The sequence below is a fragment of the Leptonychotes weddellii genome, chromosome 16 (assembly GCF_054177405.1).
Source record: "Leptonychotes weddellii isolate Sample4059 chromosome 16, ASM5417740v2, whole genome shotgun sequence".
Taxonomy (NCBI): domain Eukaryota; kingdom Metazoa; phylum Chordata; class Mammalia; order Carnivora; family Phocidae; genus Leptonychotes; species Leptonychotes weddellii.
This window is the reverse complement of record NC_138384.1, coordinates 27778341-27800674: the sequence shown is the minus strand read 5'-3', so window position 1 is coordinate 27800674 and position 22334 is coordinate 27778341. Positions and strand designations below refer to the sequence as shown.

Here is a 22334-nt window from a genome sequence, read left to right as displayed (position 1 = left end):
ATACTGAAGAAGAGGGAAGTCACTACTGTCTAGAAACTTAGGCAAAGTCCTCTGGAAGAGGTAGAATTGAACAGGATCTGTAAGAGGAAGATCAGATAATGGTCCTTCTGGAAAGTGACATCCGTGGGAAGGGGGAAAGGGGCAGGGAACAGCATGGAGCAGAGACTTGATAGCAGACTTTGTGATAAGACTGACCTAGCTAGTGTGTAAATTCCTACTGGAGAGAGATTTGTATGAAAGCAGAGCCTGCTTAGAAAAGGTGAATCCAGATTATAGACAACGTGAAAACTGAGCTGGGACAGGGATTAGGGTTGGGGAAAGGGGCTGATGTAAGCCATTTCATTCATATTAGAATAAGAAACCATGAGAACTTCTTATAAAATAGAATGGTACTAAAAAAAAAAAAAAAGAATGGTACTTCTGAAAAATGATACTTTGGGAAAGTTGGTGTATTATTATAGCTAAAATGTACTACAGTGAAAGTACTTTCAAAATCATATTTATAATATTTTGTTAATCTGGTTATAATGAAATTCACTTTGTAGATAATGAAAGCTTTTCTTTTTTTATAAAGTTATGTCACATTCCTAGGCAGAGGATCATAGGGGAAGGGAGGAAAAAAATGAAACAAGATGAAACCAGAGAGGGAGACAAACCATAAGAGACTCTTAATCTCAGGAAACAAACTGAGGGTTGCTGGAGGGGAGGGTGAGGGGATGGGGTGCCTGGGGGATGGAGGGTATGTGTTGTGCTGAGCGCTGTGTGTTGTGGAAGACTGATGAATCACAGAATTGTACCCCTGAAACAAATAATACATTATATGTTAATAATAAAACAATTTTTTTTTTTTAAAGATTTTATTTATTTATTTGAGAGAGAGAATGAGATAGAGCACGAGAGGGGGAAGGGTCAGAGGGAGAAGCAGACTCCCTGCCGAGCAGGGAGCCCGATGCGGGACTCGATCCCGGGACTCCAGGATCATGACCTGAGCCGAAGGCAGTCGCTCAACCAACTGAGCCACCCAGGCGCCCAATAATAAAACAATTTTTTAAAGACAAAAATAAGAAGTTATGTCACATTCCTATTGTGCTTTTATATGCAAACATGGTTTTTTAATCATTGTAACTAGCCATTCCTTACCATATGAATTAAGGTACCATTTTGAAACTGAGATGTGGTGAATGTAAGTGGCCTCCATAAGGTTACATGACCAGCCAAAGGGCAACTCCTTATTCAGGTATACACTGGACTTGCTCTAAAAATTCTCCTTGAATGATTGCATTTCTCACTATAAGCTGTGAACTATTTAAAAAAAAAAAACTCATCCTTAATAATATTTTCTTTTTTCTTAAGATTTATTTATTTATTTTAGGGAGAGAGAGAGAGACACAGAGGTGGGGAGGGGCAGAGGGAGAGGGAGAGATTGTCCTAAGCAGACTCCACGCTGAGCGCAGAGTCCGACATGGGGCCCAGTCTCACCACCCTGAGATCACGACCCGACCAGAAACCAAGAGTCACAGCTTAACCAACTGTGCCACCCAGGCACCCCAATATTTTCTTCTAACAAGAGAGTTCTGGATTATGTACTTTTTGAGGACAGGAACTGCGTTTAACTCATCTTTGAACCATCATAATACCTCATAACTACGTATAAGCTATTTGATAAATATTTATTCATTGGAAAAAATGGCTGAGTGCATGGAACTGTTTCATTCATACCTCTTACACACATTTTTATTGAGAGTCTACTGAAATGAAGAATGATAAAGGTCAGTTTGACTTGGCAACTAAAAAGTTAGTGCTGATCCTAAAATACCTTAAGGAGGCTGGCACGGGACCAGACTATAGGACATTGAGGAATGCGTTGGTCGTAAAGAAGGAGGAACACAAGAAAGACCAACCTTTCAAAAGTTTTGAAAGTTATAAAAAGGCTGAAAGAGGCTTATTTTTTGTTTGAGTTAGGCCATGTTTTTAAGTTGAGGAGAAGACTCTAGAATAAGATACTTTGGCCCAAGAAAGTAAAGATAGTTGAAAAAACAAGCTTTCAGAAAAGGTAGGAATTAATGGATTCAAAGAAAAAGGAAGGATTTGTCTTGTAGATGAGAAAGACATGCTTCTTCCTCTAAAAGGGAAAGATAAGATGTGTGAATATCAGGGTAAATAACTTGAAGAGACAAGTCAAAAAGTTGCTTATAGTTCTCCAAGTTTTTAAATGAGGAATGGGGGTGTTTTAGCCCAAAAATTGCTGGATTTAGAGTATGTACAATTAAGAACTAACACTTTCATATATTTAGAAAAATGACTACTTTTAATTTGCTTAAGATCTAGATTTTGATAACCATTTTGCATGTTTTTATTTGATTAGGTACTTCCATTCAGTCAACTCTTGGTGCCAATGGAGTTAGATTAGACAACCAGCCTATAGTCAAAAAAAGGCGGGGAAGGAGGAAGAATGTAGAAGGTGTTGACATCCTCTTTTTTAACAGAAATAAACCACCTAACCATGTAAGTAAAAACTACTGATCCTTGAGTCCAAAATTCAGTCCTAGTAAATACATATATTGCTGTTTTGCGAATGTCTTATAGAGTAAAAATATTAATTAGGAAATTAGATTGTACTTCTGGATTATATCTCAGAGGAATCCAGCACTGACCAAGATTCATGAAAATTTTAAATTTGAAAAATTTAGCAGAATTTTAAACAACTTTTTTCCTCTTCAAAAAGATTTGCTTCACTGGACCAAAAATCGAATGATAAAGCATAGAAATAAAATTTTCACTTGGTTGTTTTTCTACAGGTTACTTTAGGCTTAACCACCTCACAGATTTCTACAGGGATAAATCCAGCACTGTCCTATACTCAACCTCAAGGAATTCCTGATACAGAAAGTCCAGTTCCAGTTATTAACCTCAAAGATGGGACAAGACTTGCAGGCGATGATGCGCCAAAGAGAAAGGATTTGGAAAAATGGCTTAAGGAGCACCCAGGTTATGTGGAAGATTTAGGAGCTTTTATTCCTGTAGGTGATGCCTTACAAATCTTGATATATTTTATTTCTGTGGTTTTTCAAATCCATAATCAAGAAGCATACATTTTTACCCACTTATGTAAATATGTGTTCTGTCCAAGAGTAAGGAAAATGAGCAGAAAAAAGTAATGACCATTTTTCCCACGATGCAACACAGTGCCATTTCCATTTTTCTATTCTGAATTTAATAATAAAAATCACCTCCAATATACAGAGTACTATGTTCGACCCAGTGAACGTTGTAAAGGTATAAAGTTTCCTCAGGGAGTTTACTTTAAAATACTAATGATCATATTAAACATTTATTGAGACTTAGCTGTGTGCTGGGCATTATACTTAGCACTTAACATATGTTATCTCATTTAACACTCTTGACATCTTTATCAGAATGGCATCATTTTAACTATTTTCTAGATAAAACACTGAAATTTGAAGTAAATAGTCCAGGGCACACAGTCTTAAATCTAGTGCCCAGACTACTACTCATAAGCTTTTCTTCAAGCTATCACAGTACAGCTGTTGTGGTCTGCAGACACACATTGAGTTTACACTAATCGCGAGTGAGAATTGTTAAAGTTATTTTGCATTTTTTATCTCCTGAGATACCTTGTGCTCACTATCTTATAGGCATATGGCTTTCTTACTCACAGAAATCTGTTATTTCATTTTGCAATACTTTACTATCGGATGCTGATATACCAAATTTGCATCAGATTCCCCCATACAGTGAAGGTGGCAGGCCTATTGTATCTGCCTTCATTCAAATGAAGAACCCAGTGAAGCTGTCTAGTATTCTGTGAGCTTCTGAAGGACTATATCCTATTCACCTTTGTATCCCAGGACTTAGTACATAATTCCTGATCCATAGAATAGTATCTAGGTCCCTATAAATATTTGCTGAGCCAATGATTAAAAACTGAAAGTCTTTTGAAGACTAAAAACTACTACGTAAAGGTAAAGTTGTTATTTTATTAACAGAAAAAAAATACCTTGTTACTTTTTTTACAAAAAGGAACCACAAAATCTCCACACTCCAGTCCCTACAGTGGTCTTTGTGTCTGTAATGTGTACTTCTTCTAGAATTTTACATCACTATTACTGACACCAGGAAATAACCTGGTAGTCTAAAACAGACTGCCTTGGGCTTGGCTTTCAGATGCCTTTCATATCCCCAGTCTTCTCTAAGGATGCCACTAATTCTCAAATAAACTTTAATTACTTTTGATTTTTAAACCAAATAAAGCTTTTATAATTATGAGGGGAGGGGTTTTCACTAAATATGATGGGTAAGCATAGAACGAATACTGCAATTCTAACAATAATGAGAATCATTAGTTTAACCCTGTAACTTAACATGTTAGAAAATAACATTTATTTAGTCAATAGATTCTTATTGAGTTAACTACTGTGTGCTAGTCCTCTTTTAAGGGATGGAGAATAAAACCGTGAACAATATAAAGTTCTTGCCCTTGTGGCAGTTCCACTGTAGTCTGTAAGGGATTCTCCTGTCTTTTTCTCATCACTGCAAAGGAATCTTTATTAATTTTTTAAACTTACAAGCCATTCATCATTTTCACCACAAATATTAACCTTTTATCATAATTTTTAGGTAACATTATATAATATTAAGATTTTAAAACAGCATTTGTTGTGATAAAGAATACAAGACAATAGTTTGATTTCTGAAGGATACTTTTTTTAAAACAGCATTTGTCATGATAATATGAGATAATAATTAGTTTTGGTTTCTGAAGGATATTTCACGTTACTGATTTCTTAGCTCTCACACTCTACTGGGATATCTCTCTAGCTAAATAATTATAACATGATATAGATCTATAATAACAGGGGTATGTGTAGAGTGCCATGGAAACAGATAAAAGAATAATGAACAACTCTGCCTAGGCCAAGTATCTGGGGAAATATGGAAAGAAAATAGAGATGACACATATGACTGGTGGATGATAAAGAGTAAGTAGACATTTGACCAGGTTAACACAAGGGGAGGCTAGGCTAAGCTCTGTAAAACAAGTATGAAGAGTTAAAAAGGATAGGACTTGAGGGCATGTTCATAAAACAGCGGCCAGTTTGATATTGTAGGGTATGTGAGGCAGTGAGTGGAGTAATAGTAACTGGATAGAAGAGGTGAATTTAGGTCCAGGCTGTGAAAGGGTGGGTCTGCCATGCTGAAGAGTTTGAGCATTGGCCCGAAATAGCTACAAACCTCAAGCCCTGCTTTGTTAAATCGTAGAGGTAAGCAGTATAGTTTGACGGAAAGAGTTTCATTGCCAGATACTACCACTTGCTGGTTGCATGACCTTAAGGAAGGTAACCTCTCCAAGCCTTGGTTCCCATTCGTAAAATGCAAGAATAGTACCTTTTAATATCGTGACGATTACTTGAGGAGAGATAAGAGAGACGGTTAGTGAGATGAAGAGAAGAGGAAAGCCACAGCTGGCACAAACATAGATTCTGTCAGCACAGAAAAAAATCTGATGTTTCAGATGAAATTTATCCGGAGAAAAAGTAAAGAACTGTACAGTTTAGAGGAGGCTGCTCCAGCATCATCAGCAACTCCTTCAGACGACGCTAGGAACACGTGATCTGTCAAGAGCTTAAGGGAAGATCTCATTTCAGGAGCCAGAATGCACACAGAATGATAGTGTTTTGTTCATGTGATGGCTTTGAGTATTTGTTTAAATATATAATTTGAGGAAAAGATGTACATAATATTTCTTAAAGTCATATTAATATTTTTATTAGATAGTTGACCCTTGAACAACACTTGAGTTTGAACTGTGTGGGTCCACTTATACGTGGATTTTTTTCCAGTACAGTACTGAAAATGTATTTTCTCTTCATTATGATTTTCTTAATAACATTTTCTTTTCTTGAGCCTACTTTGTTATAAGAGTACAGGATATGATATAAATATAACATGCTAAATATGTGTTAATCAACTGTTTATATTATCAGAAAGGCTTCTGGTCAACAGTAGGCTATTGCCAGTTACGTTTTGGGGGAATCGAGTTATATGTGGATTTTCGAGTATGCACGGCAGCACCCTGATCCCCATGTTGTTCAAGGGTCAACTGTATTAAATATAAAAATATTTAAAGCAATTTTAAAGTGTAACGAAAGGGTAAATTCTTTAATATTATTTATGTATATATATGATACATATATATACTGAAGGTAAAATATATAAGGAGATATTATATATCTTCAATATTTAATAGTATTATATATATGTATCTTCAGTATTATAGAATTAAATTACTTGGATCAGCTCTTTTGTACTGTTTGCACAAGTAAAGATTTTAAAGCTGTTTCTTTGGTTATATGTTTTAGAGAATGCAGCTCCATGAAGGGAGGCCCAAACAAAAAAGGCATCGTTGCAGAAACCCTAATAAACTCGATGTTAATAGTCTTACTGGAGAAGAACGTGTTCAGCTAATTAACAGAAGAAATGCCAGGAAGGTGTGTATATATTTATTGTTAATCGTTTATATTTAGGAGATCTTTAGAATACTGCTTCATTATGCCATGTTTTCTAACAGACCTGGAAATGGGTTAAAACTGGCAGATTTGTGGGAAAAGACATGGACTGTAATTTTATGCAATCTAATTTCAATTCCCACACCTTTGGCTAAGCCATGGAATAAAATAAGTCACTTGACACATTATCAGCGTGTAAGCAGTGTGACACTGCACGAGGGCCCTACATCCAAAGCAACAGTTCTCAGCACGGGGCAATTTTGTCTTGCAGGGACATTTGGCAATGTCTGGAGACATTTTTGGTAGCCCCAACTTGGGAGGCAGGGAGGTAGGTTTTGGGGAGGTGGCAGGCAGGGGAAGGATGCTGTTGGCATCTAGCAGGTAGAGGCCAGGATGCTGCTAAACATTCTACCGTACATAGGACATTCCCTCACAACGCCCAACCAGAATGCTCATGCTGCAGAGGGTGAGAAACTGATGAGAGAGCCACCGTTCTCATCAGGCCGTCATAGATTTACATTTTTATCGCTGTAATTTCCGATCAGATGGCCATAAAGTATCTTGTTCCTTTAAATCAGCCTATTAACATAATTTTCTGACAGATGAAAATAAAATGTCTTAAACAAAGGTACCTTATAGAATAAGGGCACTGCTGTTTATCTTACAGCTTTTTTGACTGATGAATGATAAGAGTCCGGTTTTTCCAAATTCTATTTCTAAACCAAATGTGGCTCAACATTTATTTCCCCAAATTGTTTTTTTTTATGGATTGATAGATGTCTCCTTCACCTCGAAAGTAAATGATAGAACACTTACGGCATCCTTTTTTAGGCTAATAGCTCTGATATTTTTGTTCTGTTTTTTATGCAGATAAGCATGCAACAAAATAAATAAAAAAGAAAAAGATGGCCTCAGAGTAAGAATAGCAAATTTCTCTCACAAATCAAATTACCCTAACAGTTGTTTTAATACTGTTACATGCAGCAGCTCATTAAAATTAATACTGATTTTTCCCCAATTTTATAGAGCTTATTCAGCTTTTGTTAGTACTTTAAAATGATGTCACAGGGAGATTAGGGGAAGAACAAGATGACATTTTAGTAGCATTTTACTTAATTTTGTGCTTATATAGATGGTGTTATAAATCTTTGTAGTTCATCTTATAACAAAAGTTAGCATTACTAGATAGGAATAAATTAAGTCTTAGCCAGTTTTAAGGAAATGGAACAATTTTGTAATTTTACTTATTAGATATTAAACACTCCTAATTTTATCTTTAAATGTTATAACCTGACAAGGGGCCTGTTCATTTCCTTTAATTTGTATTGTTTATTGTTCTGAGTCTCTAGCGCATAGGCTTAAGGATTGAAAAGAATCTACCTGCTGAATCCCCATAAACCACCCAGAGGGCCTCCGCTTAAATTGGAGCTTAATAAAGGGGGTAACAAAAAGGAGAAGGCAAACAGAAACCACAGAGACTAAGTAAAGACTATAGAAAATACTAAAAAAGCATACCTACAGGTATTATAACTATAAATACCTATAACTTACAGGTAGCATAACCATATTAAAATCCTGTCTGTATTCTATCAAGAGATTGTATATATTTAGAGAGGTATGGAAAGAGGAATTATAATAGACTCCAAAGGAACATTAAGGTGGTAGATCCAAATCATTTAAGTTTCAAAATATTTTGTTTTAATTTCCTACTAATTATTATATGTAGTTTTTAAATTTTTTCACATTGTGATTAGTCGGTTATATCACTGTTCACATTCAAAAGATGTATATATTTTTCTACTTCAGGGTTTTAATTTACATAATAGGTAAGAGCATGAGTTTGTGAGACCTGAGTTTTAAAGCTGGCCCTGACGCTTCCTAGCTAGCTTTAGGCAACTTCTGTAACTTCTCTGAGGTTTATTTCCTTCATTTGAAAAACGGAAATAATACTGTCTCAAAGGATATAGTGAAAACTAAAATAAGTTTACATACTTAAAGTCCTAAGCATGATACTTGGCATATAATAATAAGAACTTATTATTTGTTATGCACCAGACGCTGTGCTAAGGCACTTGAATTGTTTCATTTTTATCCTCATAAAACCCTATGAGGGAAGTGTTATTGTAATCCCCTTTTTATAGATCAGAAAATTGAGGCTCAAAGAGATTTACTGATTTGCCCCAGTTCAAATAGCTGGTAAGTCTGAGTCCGGAGGGTATATGCTCTTAACTAGGCTATATTGCCTATCCGGCATAGCAAGTACACAGTAAATGGTAGTTATTCATTTTACTATTTTAGTCACTTTTTAAAGCATTTAAAATTTACATTACCACGTGTCTGTATGGTATATTAGCAGTGCTTTTGGCTTGTGGTAGTCCTTTTTAATATAGTAGAGATCGTCAGAGGTAATTCAAGAAACACATGTGTCTTAAACTCTGTATAGCACAGAATAAAAGCAAGAAATGTCTTCATATTTAATAGTGTTTTTAAGTGTCTAACAGTCTTTTTCATTTACAGGTTGGAGGTGCATTTGCTCCCCCTTTGAAAGATTTATGTAGATTCCTGAAAGAAAATTCAGAATATGGAGTAGCTCCTGAATGGGGAGATGTTGTTAAGCAGTCTGTGAGTAATTTCATAAATACTAACGTACCTATCATCTTAAAAATTAGATGCCATTTAGTCAGACTTAGAAAGACAACTACCGTATGATTCCACTCGTAAGTGGAATCTAAAACCAAAACCAAAACAAACAAAAAGCAGACTCAGATCTATAAATACGGAGAATAAACTGATGGCTGCCAGAGGGGAGGCGGGTGGGGAGAGGGGCAAAACGGATGAAGGGGGAAAGGGAGGTACAGGCTTCCAGTTACAGAATGAATAAGGCATGGGGCAGAGCATAAGGAACATAGGCAGTGATACTGACCAGCGGAGGTTTAATTCCTTCATTTGAAAAACGGGAATAATACTGTCTCAAAGGATATAGTGAGAACTAAAATAAGTTTACGTACCTAAATCCTAAGACACCTAAGCTACTCTTGTGGCGAGTGCAGCATAACGTATAAGCCTGTCAGATCACTAAGTTGTACACCTGGAACTAACATAACATTGGGTGTCAACTGTACCAGATTAAAAAGGAAATCAGGGGCGCCTGGGTGGCTCAGTTGGTTAAGCGACTGCCTTCGGCTCGGGTCATGATCCTGGAGTCCCGGGATTGAGTCCCAGATCGGGCTCCCTGCTCGGCGGGGAGTCTGCTTCTCCCTCTGACCCTCCCCCCTCTCATGCTCTCTGTCTCTCATTCTCTCTCTCTCAAATAAATAAAATCTTAAAAAAAAAAAAAAGAGATCAGCTGCCATTTAACTGTAGCAGAGATGAAATTTTAAGTTAGGAATTAACAATACTGTGTGAACAGGTGCCGTGTTGAGTTCGCAGTTTTTATTTTGCAGTACACATTACAAATTTCTCAGATGTTTGCTGAGTTAGAATGCAGAATCAATATATATTGATCTGTTTTTATTTTAACCTCTAAGATAACTATACGAGCAAGGCCACGAAGATTAACCAAAGATGTGGGGAAAGAAATATATAAGGATATTCATCATAGTATAGTAGTAAAAAACTGGGAATATATTAATGGTCCATCCATATATTGGAAAACTGTGCAACTGTGCAAAAATTATATCTTAGAAGAACATCTAAAGACAAGGGAGGAAAAGGTCACAGTGTGTTAAACAGAGTAGTAATTAAGCTCTCGGAAAAGCAAAGCATGGTCACGTGGTAAACGCTGAATAAAAAATAGCTACTATTTCTACAAGTGTCCAAATGAAAAGGGCAGGCTATAAAACTATGTTCATTATGATTCTATTTATTTTAGAAACGGAAGTGGGGAGAATTGTAGAATCTGTATATACGCATAAGGGAAAAATGAAATACACATTCTAAAATGTTAGCAGTGGTTCTCTCTGGTAAAATTACGGATGATTTTTTTTCCCTTGTATTTCTTTGTTGTCTTGTTTTCTGGAGTGAACCCTAATGCTTTTGTAAAGAAAACAAGTAAGCTGATCAATTCAAAACAAAATTTTAAAATAGCACCATGAGAGTCTTTGAAACTGCCGTCTAGGGGCACCTGGCTGGCTCAGTCGGTAGATGATGTGACTCTTAACCTCAGGGTCGTGAGTTCAAGCCCCACGTTGGGCGTGGAGCCTACTTTAAAAAAAAAAAAAAAGGTATTGCAACTGCTGTCTGGAGCGGTCACAGATGGTGGCCAGGAGGCACACGTGGCCGTTGCGCACTTGAGTACGGTTGACACACAGCGTCACATTAGTGTCGGGCATACTGCGTAGTGATCGGACAGGTGTGTGCTTACGCTGTGCTCAGCGTCACTGACTGTATCCCTGCGCTCTGCTTTTTATTCCCGTGACTTGGGGCCCCCGAGTGGCTCAGTCAGTTCGGCGTCCAGCTCTTGATTTTGGGTCAGGTCATGATTCCATGTCATGAGATCAAGCCCCGCTTCAGGCTCCGCACTGGGTGTGGAGCCTGCTTAGGATTCGCCCTCTTCAGGAAGTCAGGATGGCCGAGCGGTCTAAGGATTCGCCCTCTCAGCCCCGCGTCAGGCTCCTTGCTCAGTGGAGAGTCTGCTTCTCCCTCTCTCTCTGCCTACTTGTGCTCTCTATCTCTCCGTCAAATAAATAAATAAAATCTTTAAAAAAAAAAAAAAAAGGATTCGCCCTTGCCCCTTCCCCGATTAATTAATTAATTATAAAAATTATTCCCGTGACTTATTCATTCCATAACTGGAGCCTCTGTCTCCCACTCCACTTCACCCATTTTGCCCACCCCCACTCTGGTTTGGGATTTTGAAGACTAAGTTTGGAAAAAATAAAAAAATACCTTTATTTTCATAGATTATATATTAAAATGGTAATATTTTGGTAAAATTATGTTAGACTGTATTACTAAAGTTAATGTCACCTGTTTCTATTTTACCTTTTTTAATGCAGCTGCTAGAAAATTTAAAATTACATATGTGGCTTACATTGTATTTCTGTTGGACAGTGCTGGTCTAGAGGTTCTACACTCCTACCACCTTTAGGAGTTCTGAGCCCAGAAAGTCACGGGAGAATCACTTGAATATCTTTTTCAGCATGGCTCCATCTCCCTCCCTTATTCCCAAAGTGACAAAGGTTCACATGAAGCATCTCATTGTAATCGTAACCTCTCACTGACTTTCTCTGTCCTTTCCTTATCGTTCTTCTAGCTTGGAAGAGGGGCACTCCTTTCATCTTTTAGAGTAATTGATGGTGCGAAACATGTAAGGGTGTGGAAGTAACCCTCATGAGAAAGTGTCTTTGGACCTCCTGTTTTCTAGAACTCTTCTACAAACGTGTGCCTCACAGTGTGGAAGAAAGCTAGAGGCCCCTTCCTGCTTTCTTACCCTCTGAAAAAATGAGCAGTGGACGAACTCTTTCCCACCACTACTTACAATGTGGAATGAGGCTCTCTCTTTCATACCTGATTATGTTCTAGCAACACAGACTCAGTTTATGAATAATTACCAACTTTAATGTGATAGCTATTGATTTCATTCTAATGTAGCTATTGTTGCTGATTGTTTTTTTTCCCCAGGGATTTCTTCCAGAGAGTATGTATGAGCGTATTCTCACTGGTCCTGTTGTGAGAGAGGAAGTCAGCAGGCGGGGGCGACGGCCTAAAAGTGGAATTGCCAAGGCCACGGCGGCGGCAGCAGCGGCAACTGCCACCAGCGTGTCAGGCAGTCCTTTGTTAGCCAACGGATTACTTCCAGGTGTGGATCTCACGACCCTTCAGGCCTTACAACAAAACCTACAAAACTTGCAGTCCCTGCAGGTCACCGCAGGGCTGATGGGAATGCCTGCTGGCCTTTCTTCTGGAGGAGAAGCTAAAAACGTGGCCGCCATGTTCCCCATGCTGCTGTCAGGAATGACTGGCCTACCAAATCTGCTGGGCATGGGAGGACTCCTGACAAAGCCTACCGAATCTGCAACCGAAGAGAAAAAGGGAAATGACTCGAAGGAGCTAGAAGGAAAAAAAGAAAGGACAGAGAGTCGTAATTCAGAGAACGGGGGAGAAAACTCCGTGTCGAGTTCTCCTTCCACGTCCTCCACTGCTGCATTAAGTACAGCTGCAGCTGCCAGCCCATTAGCTCTTAACCCACTACTGCTCTCTAATATACTCTATCCAGGGATGCTGCTCACTCCAGGCCTTAATCTCCATATGCCAACTTTGTCCCAGTCCAATACTTTTGACGTACAGAAAAACAAAAACAGTGACTTAGGCTCGTCTAAGTCCCAGGAAGTAAAGGAGGAAGATTCCAGAGTTAGAGATCAGGAAGACAAAGGGGGAACTGAAGCAAGTCCTCTCAATGAGAACAGCACAGATGAGGGTTCAGAGAAAGCCGATGCTTCGTCTGGATCTGACAGTACGTCATCGTCGTCTGAGGATTCAGATTCTAGTAACGAAGACTGACTCCCAGACTGCACTTAAATTATGAACTGATTTTGGATTTTTTTTTCTTTAATTATGAATTGTAAATACCCCAGTGTTGAGTGCATCAATAACTTACTGACCGAACATTTCAGTTATTTGTTTAGAAGTGCAAACTGCTTTCAGAGACGTTTTGCATGTAATATTTCTTAAGATCCATAAGTTTCTGAACTCGTATGTACTATCAAATACATAAAGGTGTAAAATTACAACAAAAAGGCATTATAATTTTGTTGGGGGTTAATTTTATGAAAATTATGCTCAATAAGAGTTGTATATTTAATATATTTGCAGTGAACACAGAATACTTTATGCATATTACTGATTTAATTTGAATATAGTTTTACAGCCTCCTTGACACCTATAATTTACAGATCAAAACTCAGCAATAATTTGGGCAGCTAATGAATGTCATGAAAGCTGTAGAATCTACATCACCATCCATTGCTTTAATTACATGAAAATGCTCTAGTGTCGTGATGCACTGCTGACGTTTCCAATTCAGGTACAAGTGTGTTTTAAAGAAGAAATAAGTTTCCCAATCAGCCAATTTAACTGGCTACCTGTTACCTCAGCTGAGTTAGTTTAGGAAGTTTACATTCGTTTCTAATTCTATACTTGTTTTCAGGGGTTTTTTAAACACATCCTATATATCATGTTAATCTGGCAAGAAATATGACTTGCTTTTTGCTGAGCTTAACTCTGATATCAGTAAAATTAAGTCATAAAAGAATCCTGTGTCATGGGACTTTGGCACCCTCTAGACATACTTAGTTTTACTTTTTCAAAGTTTGGCCTCCTATAAGAAATCATTATGTCTCTGATGAGTAATGTCTGTTTCCAGGGTTCAGAAAAGGCAAACTCATGAAATACCACTGAGAAGAACTTTCCACACAGCATACTTCATGTAAAAGAAATCGTTTGTTTGCTTTATTTGTGTAGATTTCTATTTGTGTTTTATGTCATGGAAATATTCCAACATTAACAGATCATAGTGATAAAGTAATATGCAGAATAGTCTAAATTCTTTTTTTTTTTTTTTTTTTTTTTTTAGTTTCTAGGTATAAGCAGACTAAATGTTGCCCAGAATCAGTGTTGGGTTATCAGTTTATATTAAATATACTGAGTTGGCCCATTTTGAATATGCACTTTGAATGATCTCAAAAAAATATATACAAGTTATACCTGTAAACCACAAAAATGAAGCCCAAGGCTTCTGATCAATTTCTTAGAACCCTTTATCATGTAAAATTTGTCTGATATTTGATTTGTGATACAGTTTCTCCTGCTAAAGCTGCTACTAATTCTGACAAGATGGAGAGGTCCAGGATCCCTGTCATGTACATTTAAAACAATTAGAACTGAATTGGACATAAAATACCATTTACATCCTAAGGAGAGAAAGATGTTAGCATTTTTCTGGTACTTGAATAAATCAGTGATAAAATTTGCGAGGGGCTAAATTTAGGGGGGAAAAGTACCCCACTTCTCTCCCGCAGAAAAAAATAACTTTTCAGTACGTTTTGATAGAACTCTGTTGTTTTGTCATGAATCCAATTATATTGGATTCTCCCAGATCTTTACCAGTAAATTACGTTTCTGTATGTAAGATAACTAATCCCTCATTAGAGAGACAGTGTTACATGTATTTACAAAATCATGTATGTTCCATCGAGATTGTATTGATTTTTGTATTTTTCCCAAAATAGTACTTTGAATTGATAGTTCTTTATGCAATGTCTTAGCAATAGTCACTATAATGCCCATCCAGGAGAAGTGGGTAGTAATTCTTCATCATGAAAATGATATATTACATATTTAGTATCTTCCCTTGGCAGTATTGCACTTTTGTTGAACTAGAATACACCTATGAGATAGCCAAAGTTTTTCAAACACAGTTAACTTAGTTTGCCGGTGGGGTATTTCAACACCATCCATATTTCCCTCTCTCCCACTAGTTCTACCCACATAATCTTCATTCCTTTCTTTCCCCAATTAAAAAAAAAAAGGGGGGGGGGAAGCCCTAGATCTTGTCACTAAAAATCTAATTTATATCAAATTTATGAGATAAAGTATTTTCCTAATTATGATCAGATGAATTTGGTTAACATCTTAGTGATTCTCTTTCTATGTAATAAGGCAATTGCAGTTTTCAAAGCATTAAGGCTAATACTATAACGTCAAACTTTCTCTTGGGTTTCAAGACACTTCTATTTAGTATTGATTGGGGAAAAGTTGTCCAGCTGTCAGCTTAAAAAAAATGCAAATATGGTTGTGTAAAGTTAAGGGTTATAAGGAAAAAAAAAATCAGTAGAATTACATAATACTAAAGTTGCAGTTGAAAGGATATCCAAGTATGTGTTGGTAGTTACTAAAAGAATTATAGCTGTTATTGCCTTGTATTTATAGCCCTTGTTTCAGGTTTCATGATTCAAGTCTTAGTCCAATTTTTCTTTTGGACATTTGCAATATTTACCAGTTGTGTTTTGTGTAGTCCGAATTTGCTTTCTGTAGTTGAGCAAACGTCTTAAAAAAGTCATTTGTAATTTATTAAATTACTTTCTATGATGTTCTATAGAGCAAATGGAAGTTTAATTATTTTTTATTAAACATATTCTTTGACTACCCATGATGTCAGCGTCTGTACATGACAATACTCCTTTTTTTAATTGACTTTTATCTATAATTTATCTTAATCCAGTTGTGAAAGAAACCCTAGTCCTGAATCTCTAAAAGGAAAGTATACCTTGGAAGAATTTTTAAAAGACAGAAGTTGGCTATAATTACATCCACAATATCATTATATCCTTGAGTTTTGTTCCCCTGAACCTTAAAAATGTCCAGAAAGACTCAGAGATGTACCTCACCTCGTAAAGGAGTACATTTTGGATATGTGTAATTATTTTTCCCCTTGGTCTTAAGAGTCTTTCCTAATTCATCACTATTGTTTTTAGTGTTTTTGTAAACATGAAAGAAATTTAGTTTTCCCCTAAATAGAAAAGTAGAACAGAAGAGTCTCAACATACACTCATTTACCTTGGAACCCATTTACCTATACTTTCGTGCTTAGAAAACCTTTTTTTTTTTTCTTTTTTGTACAATGTAGCATGTAAACACAAGCCAACTACTTTTGTCTAGTGCTCACCCAGAGGAACAGTATCTGTCTGTACCAGTGCTAGAGGAAGATTTGGCTATGTTAGATGTTTCTGAAAGAAGATACACTATGTACAAAACGATGGGTTCTGTGTGTTGAGAGCTATAGGAGGGAGAGTGATTTTTGACTACGAGTAATGTTCATCTTCTACAACAAATTTAGAATTTAATCTCTACGTAAATACAACTCCAGTACATAAGCTGTTTATTTTAAAATGCAGAAAAGCACAAAGAATAAAAATACTTAAATCATCATAAACCCACCCTGAGATAAATCCTGTTCATATAGATACCCAGTGTTTTTATATGTATGTTATATACATGTAGTGGGTTGAATCGTGTCGTCCACAAATTTATGTCAACCCAGAACCTCAGAATGTGACCTTATTTGGAAATAGGGTCCTGGCAGATGTAATTGGTTAAGACGCAGTTATACTAGGTGAGGGTGGGCCCTAAATCCAATGACTGGTTCCTGATAAGAAGAGGAGAGGACACACAGACAAAGGGAAGAAGGTCATGAGCCAACAAGCAGAGATTGGAGTGACATAGATGGCCCCGAGGAACAGGAAGGAAGGTCAGCAACCACCAGAAGCTAAGAGAGCAGCATGGAACATATTCTCCTTCAGAGCCTCCAGAAGGAAGCAACCTGGCCAACACCTGGATTTTGGACTTCCGGCCTGAATTGTGGGAGAATAAATTTCTGTTGTTTTAAGCCACACCGTTTGTGATAATTTGTTATGGTAGCCCTAGGAAACTTATACATTTTCATATTAAAGCAGTATTATATGGGACATAATATTTACTGTTCTGCCCTTAATATACTGACCTATGTCAATAAGTACCCTGCGTCGTGATGTTTAATACATAGTATTGTCTCATACAGATGTAATTTATTTAACCATGTACTTAAAAATGGACATTTGAGTTTCAAATATGTATCTTTTGCATCCATCCCGAGGACTTCCTTAATCCGTAGAAGTGAAACGACTTCCTCTGTTTTTAAGGATTTTGATTTGTGTTGCCAAGTTTACAACAAGGCCATGAGTAGCAATTTATACTACCCCAGCAGCATTTTGTGCATGCTCACCCCAAAATCTTACCAATACTGTGTATTGTCTTTTGAAGTAATCTTTGCCAAATAGGCAAACGTACCATCTTGATGAATTTTTAAATTATTCTTCCTTTTTCTTACTAAAAAATAAGACATACATATTCTAGAAAATTGGGAGGCGGGGGGGTTGAGGAGGAGGAGTTGGGGAAGCATAAAGAAAACCAAAACCCCCATAATGTTGAACGCTCAGAGATTTGGGTCATTTTTCTTCGCATATACATATTATATATTATTTTGATAAGAATGGAGTTATACTGTACATACCATTTTGTAACTTCTTTCACTTATTATATCATGATAATTTTCCCATGTCATTAAAGAATCTTCCACAGCATTTTTAAGGACTTTCTCATTCCACTGTATAGACGCAACATAATTTATTTAATGCCCAATTATTGAACACTTAGATATTTTTCAGTTTTGGGCTAAACAATGATATGTTTGTAGTTAAGTCTCTTCATACACTTGGGATTTTTTCATTAAAATAAATACCTAGGCATGAGATAGTTACGTTTGGATTTTAAGACCAGTTGGATTGTACTGTTTTCTACCCCAACAGCAGAGCATAAAACTACTTCCTTCCCTGTGTCTCTTTTGCACCCCTGGGCATTCGAATATTTTTTAATCTTTGTCAATTTGATAGACAAAAAAATAGATTCTTGTTTTAGTTTACATTTCTTTGACTATTAGTAATATAAACTCTTTCATATCTCTTCCTAAGGCCATTTGTATTCTGTGTATTAACTGTTCATGTTCTCTGTGCAATATCTGTTATGTAAGAGGTAAATATTTTTCCCAATTTGCCTGTGAATTTTGCTTTTTTTTAATGCGCAAGTTTTACGTTTTTATGTGGTTATTTTGATATTCCATTTTTTCACATTTAAGTTTCTGATGTTTTTCCACAGAAAAGTCTTTTCACCCCCAAATTCTATACATGTTTACTTTTTTTTTTTAATACTTAGTGCCTTTGTTGACTTAGAATTTATTTTGGTAACATACATATGGTATAAGATAAGAATCCTAATTTGAATTTTTTTAATAATTATGCAGTATCCCAGCATTATTTTGTATATAATGTCTCCACTGATTTGACATGCCTTCATTGATCATAATTAAATAATTCATGTATGTATATGTGAATTATTTAGATATATATGAATTTAGATCATATCTATCATAAATATGCATGATGTATCTATGATATATCATGTAAACAGTAAACATAGGAAAACTGGAGTGGCTATACTAATAAAAGATGAACTTTAAAACGAACAAATGTTGCCAGAAATTAATGAGAACATTTTTTAATGTTATAAGAGTCATTCATCAGGAAAATATAACACTTACATAGGCACCTAACAACAGAGCCACAAAATACATGCAGCAAAAACTAACAAAATTGAAAGGAAAAATATACAAATCAATGATAATGCTTGGAGACTTCAATATCTAACTTTCAGCAATGGATACAACAAGTAGGCAAATGGTCAACAAGAAAACAGAAGCCCAAACAACACTATAAACCAACTGAACCTAAGAAGCATTTGTTGAACACACCACCAGATAATAGCAAAAAAAAATTATTCTAAGGCACACAAGACCATTCTCCAGGATAGACCATGAGTAAACTCTAAGTATGAGTAAACTCCATGATAAACACTAAGTATGTTTTCCAGACACAAGGGAATGAAATTTGAAATCAGTTACAAAGCATGGATATTCACAAATATGTGGAAATTAAACAACACACTCATAAATAACCAATGAGTCCTAGAAATCTCAATCTCAAAGGAAGTTAGAAAATAATTTGCGATGAATGAAAGCAAATACACAACATGCCAAAACATGAGATGTAGCCAAGGCAGTGCATAAAAGGAAATTTATGTGTAAACATCTACATTAAGAAAAAAAAGCCTCAAATCAATGTAACTTTCTTCTTTAAGAAACTAGAAAAAGATCAAATTAAACCCAAAGCAAGAAGTCAGGAAATTAAGATTTGAGCCTGATTAATGAAATGGAAAGTAGAGAAAATTGGGGCGCCCGGGTGGCTCAGTCGTTAAGTGTCTGCCTTCGGCTCAGGTCATGATCCCAGGGTCCCGGGATCGAGCCCCGCATCCAGCCCCGCATCAGGCTCCCTGCTCCGTGGGAGGCCTGCTTTTCCCTCTCCCACTCCCCCTGCTTGTGTTTCCTCTCTCGCTGCCTCTCTCTCTGTCAAATAAATAAATAAAATCTTAAAAAAAAAAATTTATAAAACCAAAAGGTAGGTCTTTAAAAAAAACAAAATTGACAAACTTTCAGCTAGACTGATCAGTAAAAAAAAAAAGCTTCAAATTACTAGAATCAAAAATGAAAGGGAACATCCTTACAGAAATAAAAAGGATCATAGGGAAACTTATGAATAATTGTATGCCAATAAATTAGATAAAACTAGATGAAATGGCAAATTCCAAGGCATAAACTAGTGAAACTGAATCAAGAAAAAAGAGATTATAACAAAGAGTCTAATAAAGTAATGAGATTAAATTACTAAAAGCAACGAAAAACACGATAAAATCCCTGGATGAGGTGGCTTTACTGAGGGGAGAAGAAAAAAAGAACACCTGTTCCTCACACACTCTTCCAAAAATGGAAGAGGAAATATTCCCCAATTTGTTTTATGAGGCCAGTATTATCCTAATACCAAACCCAAAGACACCACAAGGGAACTGCCTATTGATAGCCGTTATGACTATAGAATGCAAAAGTTTTCAACAAATTGCTAACAAACTGAATCCAGCAACATGTGAAAAGTATTATACAACCCTGACCAAGTTGGATTTATCCCAGGATTGCAAAATTGCTTCAACAAACAACTGATGTACTATTCGCAGAAAAAGGGTGGGGGGAACCACATAGTTATCTCAATAGATGAAGAAAAAAAACATTTCACAGGGAAGTGTGTAGGGGGATGGGGTAAATGGGTGATGGGCATTACAGAGGGCACAGGGTGTTATATGCAAGTGATGAACCACCAAATTCTACCTCTGGAACTAATAATACACTATATGTTAAGTAACGTGAATTTAAATAAAACCTAAAAAACAGTTATTGATTAAAAAAAAAAACATTTCATGAGATTCAACACCCTTTCATGATTTAAAAACAAACAAAAAGGGTAGTAGAGATAGAAGAGAACTTCCTCAATCTGATAAAGGGCATCTATAAAATACCCATAACTAACATCATACTTAATAAAAACTGAATTTTTTTTTAAGAGAGAGAGAGAGTGAATGAGGGGGAGGGGCAGAGGAGAGGGAGAGAGAGAATCTCAAGCAGGCGCCACTCGCAGAGCCTAATGCAGGGCTTCATCTCACAACCCTGAGATCATGACCTGAGCCAAAATCAAGAGTCAGTCGCTTAACCTACTGAAACACCCAGGCACCCTAACACTGAATATCTTCTAAGCCAAGACAAGACCAGGGTGTCCACTCCTGGCACTTTCCTCGAACATTGTTCTGGAGGTTCTATTCAGGGCAATAAGGCAAGAAAAGGAGAAAAAGGCATCCAGACTGGGAAGCAGGAAGTAAAACTCTCTATTTGCAGACAACATGGTCTTGTAAATAGAAAATCCTAAGAAATTCACTAAAAAACAAAAACTATTAGAACTAATAAACAATTTCAGCAAGGCTGCGGGGTCTTACAAGTTCAATATAGAAAAATAATTGGATTTCTGTACAGGGGCAAAAATAATCAGTAAATGAAATTAAGAAAAATTTATGATAGCATCAAAAATAAAATACTTAGAAATAAATTTAACAAAAGAAGCGCAAAACCTGTACACTGAAAACTACAAAACATTGTTGAAAGAAATTAAAGAGGACCTAAATAAATGACAAGAATCCCCAAACTAACCTACAGATTCTGTGCAGCACCTATCAAAACCCCAGCTGGCTTCTTTGCAGAAATTGACAATTGGATCCCAAAATTCGTACAGAAATACGAGGACCCATGGGTGCCTGGATGGCTCAGTTGGTTAATCGTCTGCCTTGGGCTCAGGTCGTGATCCTGGTGTCCTGGGATCAAGCCCCGCATCAGGCTCCCTGCTCAGCGGAGAGCCTGCTTCTCCCTCTCCCACTCCCCACTCCCCCTGCTTGTGTTCCCTCTCTCTCTGTGTCTCTCTCTGTCAAATAAATAAAAATCTTAAAAAAAAAAAAAATTTAACATGTCCAAACCTAGACTCTTGATTACTCCTCACCATACTTCTAGTTGCTCAGACCTAACACGTGTCATCCTTGACAACCGCCCGCACCCTACCCCTCTGTATCCAGTCCATCAACAAATCCTGTTCCGTATTTCCATTTTCTAGGTTAAGGGAATGAATTCAACATATGCATATAATTTTGCATTCTCACAAAATCCACTAAGTTGCAGTAAAGGGAATTCTTTTACTTCTTTTTTATTTTTTTTAAAGATTTTATTTATTTGAGAGAGAACACAAGAGAGAAAGAGAGTTGAGGATGAACAGGAGGGAAGGGGGGGGAAGGGCAGAGGGGGAGGGGAGGGAGAAGCAGGCTCCCCAGTGTGCAGGGAGCCTGCCAGGGCTTGATCCCAGGACCCTGAGATCATAACCTGAGCAGAAGGCAGATGCTTAACTGACTGAGTCACCCAGGTGCCCCAAGGAAATTCTTTTAAATGACAAACCCATAGTACAGGGAGAATAGGGGGAAAAAAACAGTTGCAAAACTTCGGAAACTGAAACAGACCACTGAAAATTGACAAGTCTCCAAAAAAAGTAAACAAATTGACAGTAGGAAAAGCTGAAAACTGGGAGTTCCTTTCTATTTGCTAAATGGGACGCTGCCAGATTGAGTCATGCATTGCTTAGTAAAGCTAATTAGATCTTCAGGAAAGAAAAAGAAAAAGAGAAAAGAAAGAGAAAGAGAAGGAAAAAGAGAGAGAAAGAGGGAAGGAAGGAGGGAAGGAAAGAGGGAGGGAGGAAAGAGAGGAAGGAAGGGAGGAAGGAAGGAAGGAAGGAAGGGAGGGAA

At 36.9% G+C, this 22334-nt stretch overlaps 1 protein-coding gene across 1 annotated transcript in view; it reads left to right on the top strand.

The window, feature by feature from the left end:
* CHD9 (chromodomain helicase DNA binding protein 9) overlaps positions 1-15673 on the top strand; it is a 137542-nt gene extending 121869 nt beyond the window's left edge. The window contains exons 32-36 of the mRNA XM_081807887.1: positions 2366-2505; positions 2799-3020; positions 6381-6509; positions 9045-9149; positions 12150-15673. Of these exons, the coding sequence (XP_081664013.1) occupies positions 2366-2505; positions 2799-3020; positions 6381-6509; positions 9045-9149; positions 12150-13028 (1475 nt within the window). The 3' untranslated portion in view covers positions 13029-15673. The remainder of the gene's footprint in view (positions 1-2365; positions 2506-2798; positions 3021-6380; positions 6510-9044; positions 9150-12149) is intronic.
* Positions 15674-22334: the final 6661 nt, after the last annotated feature.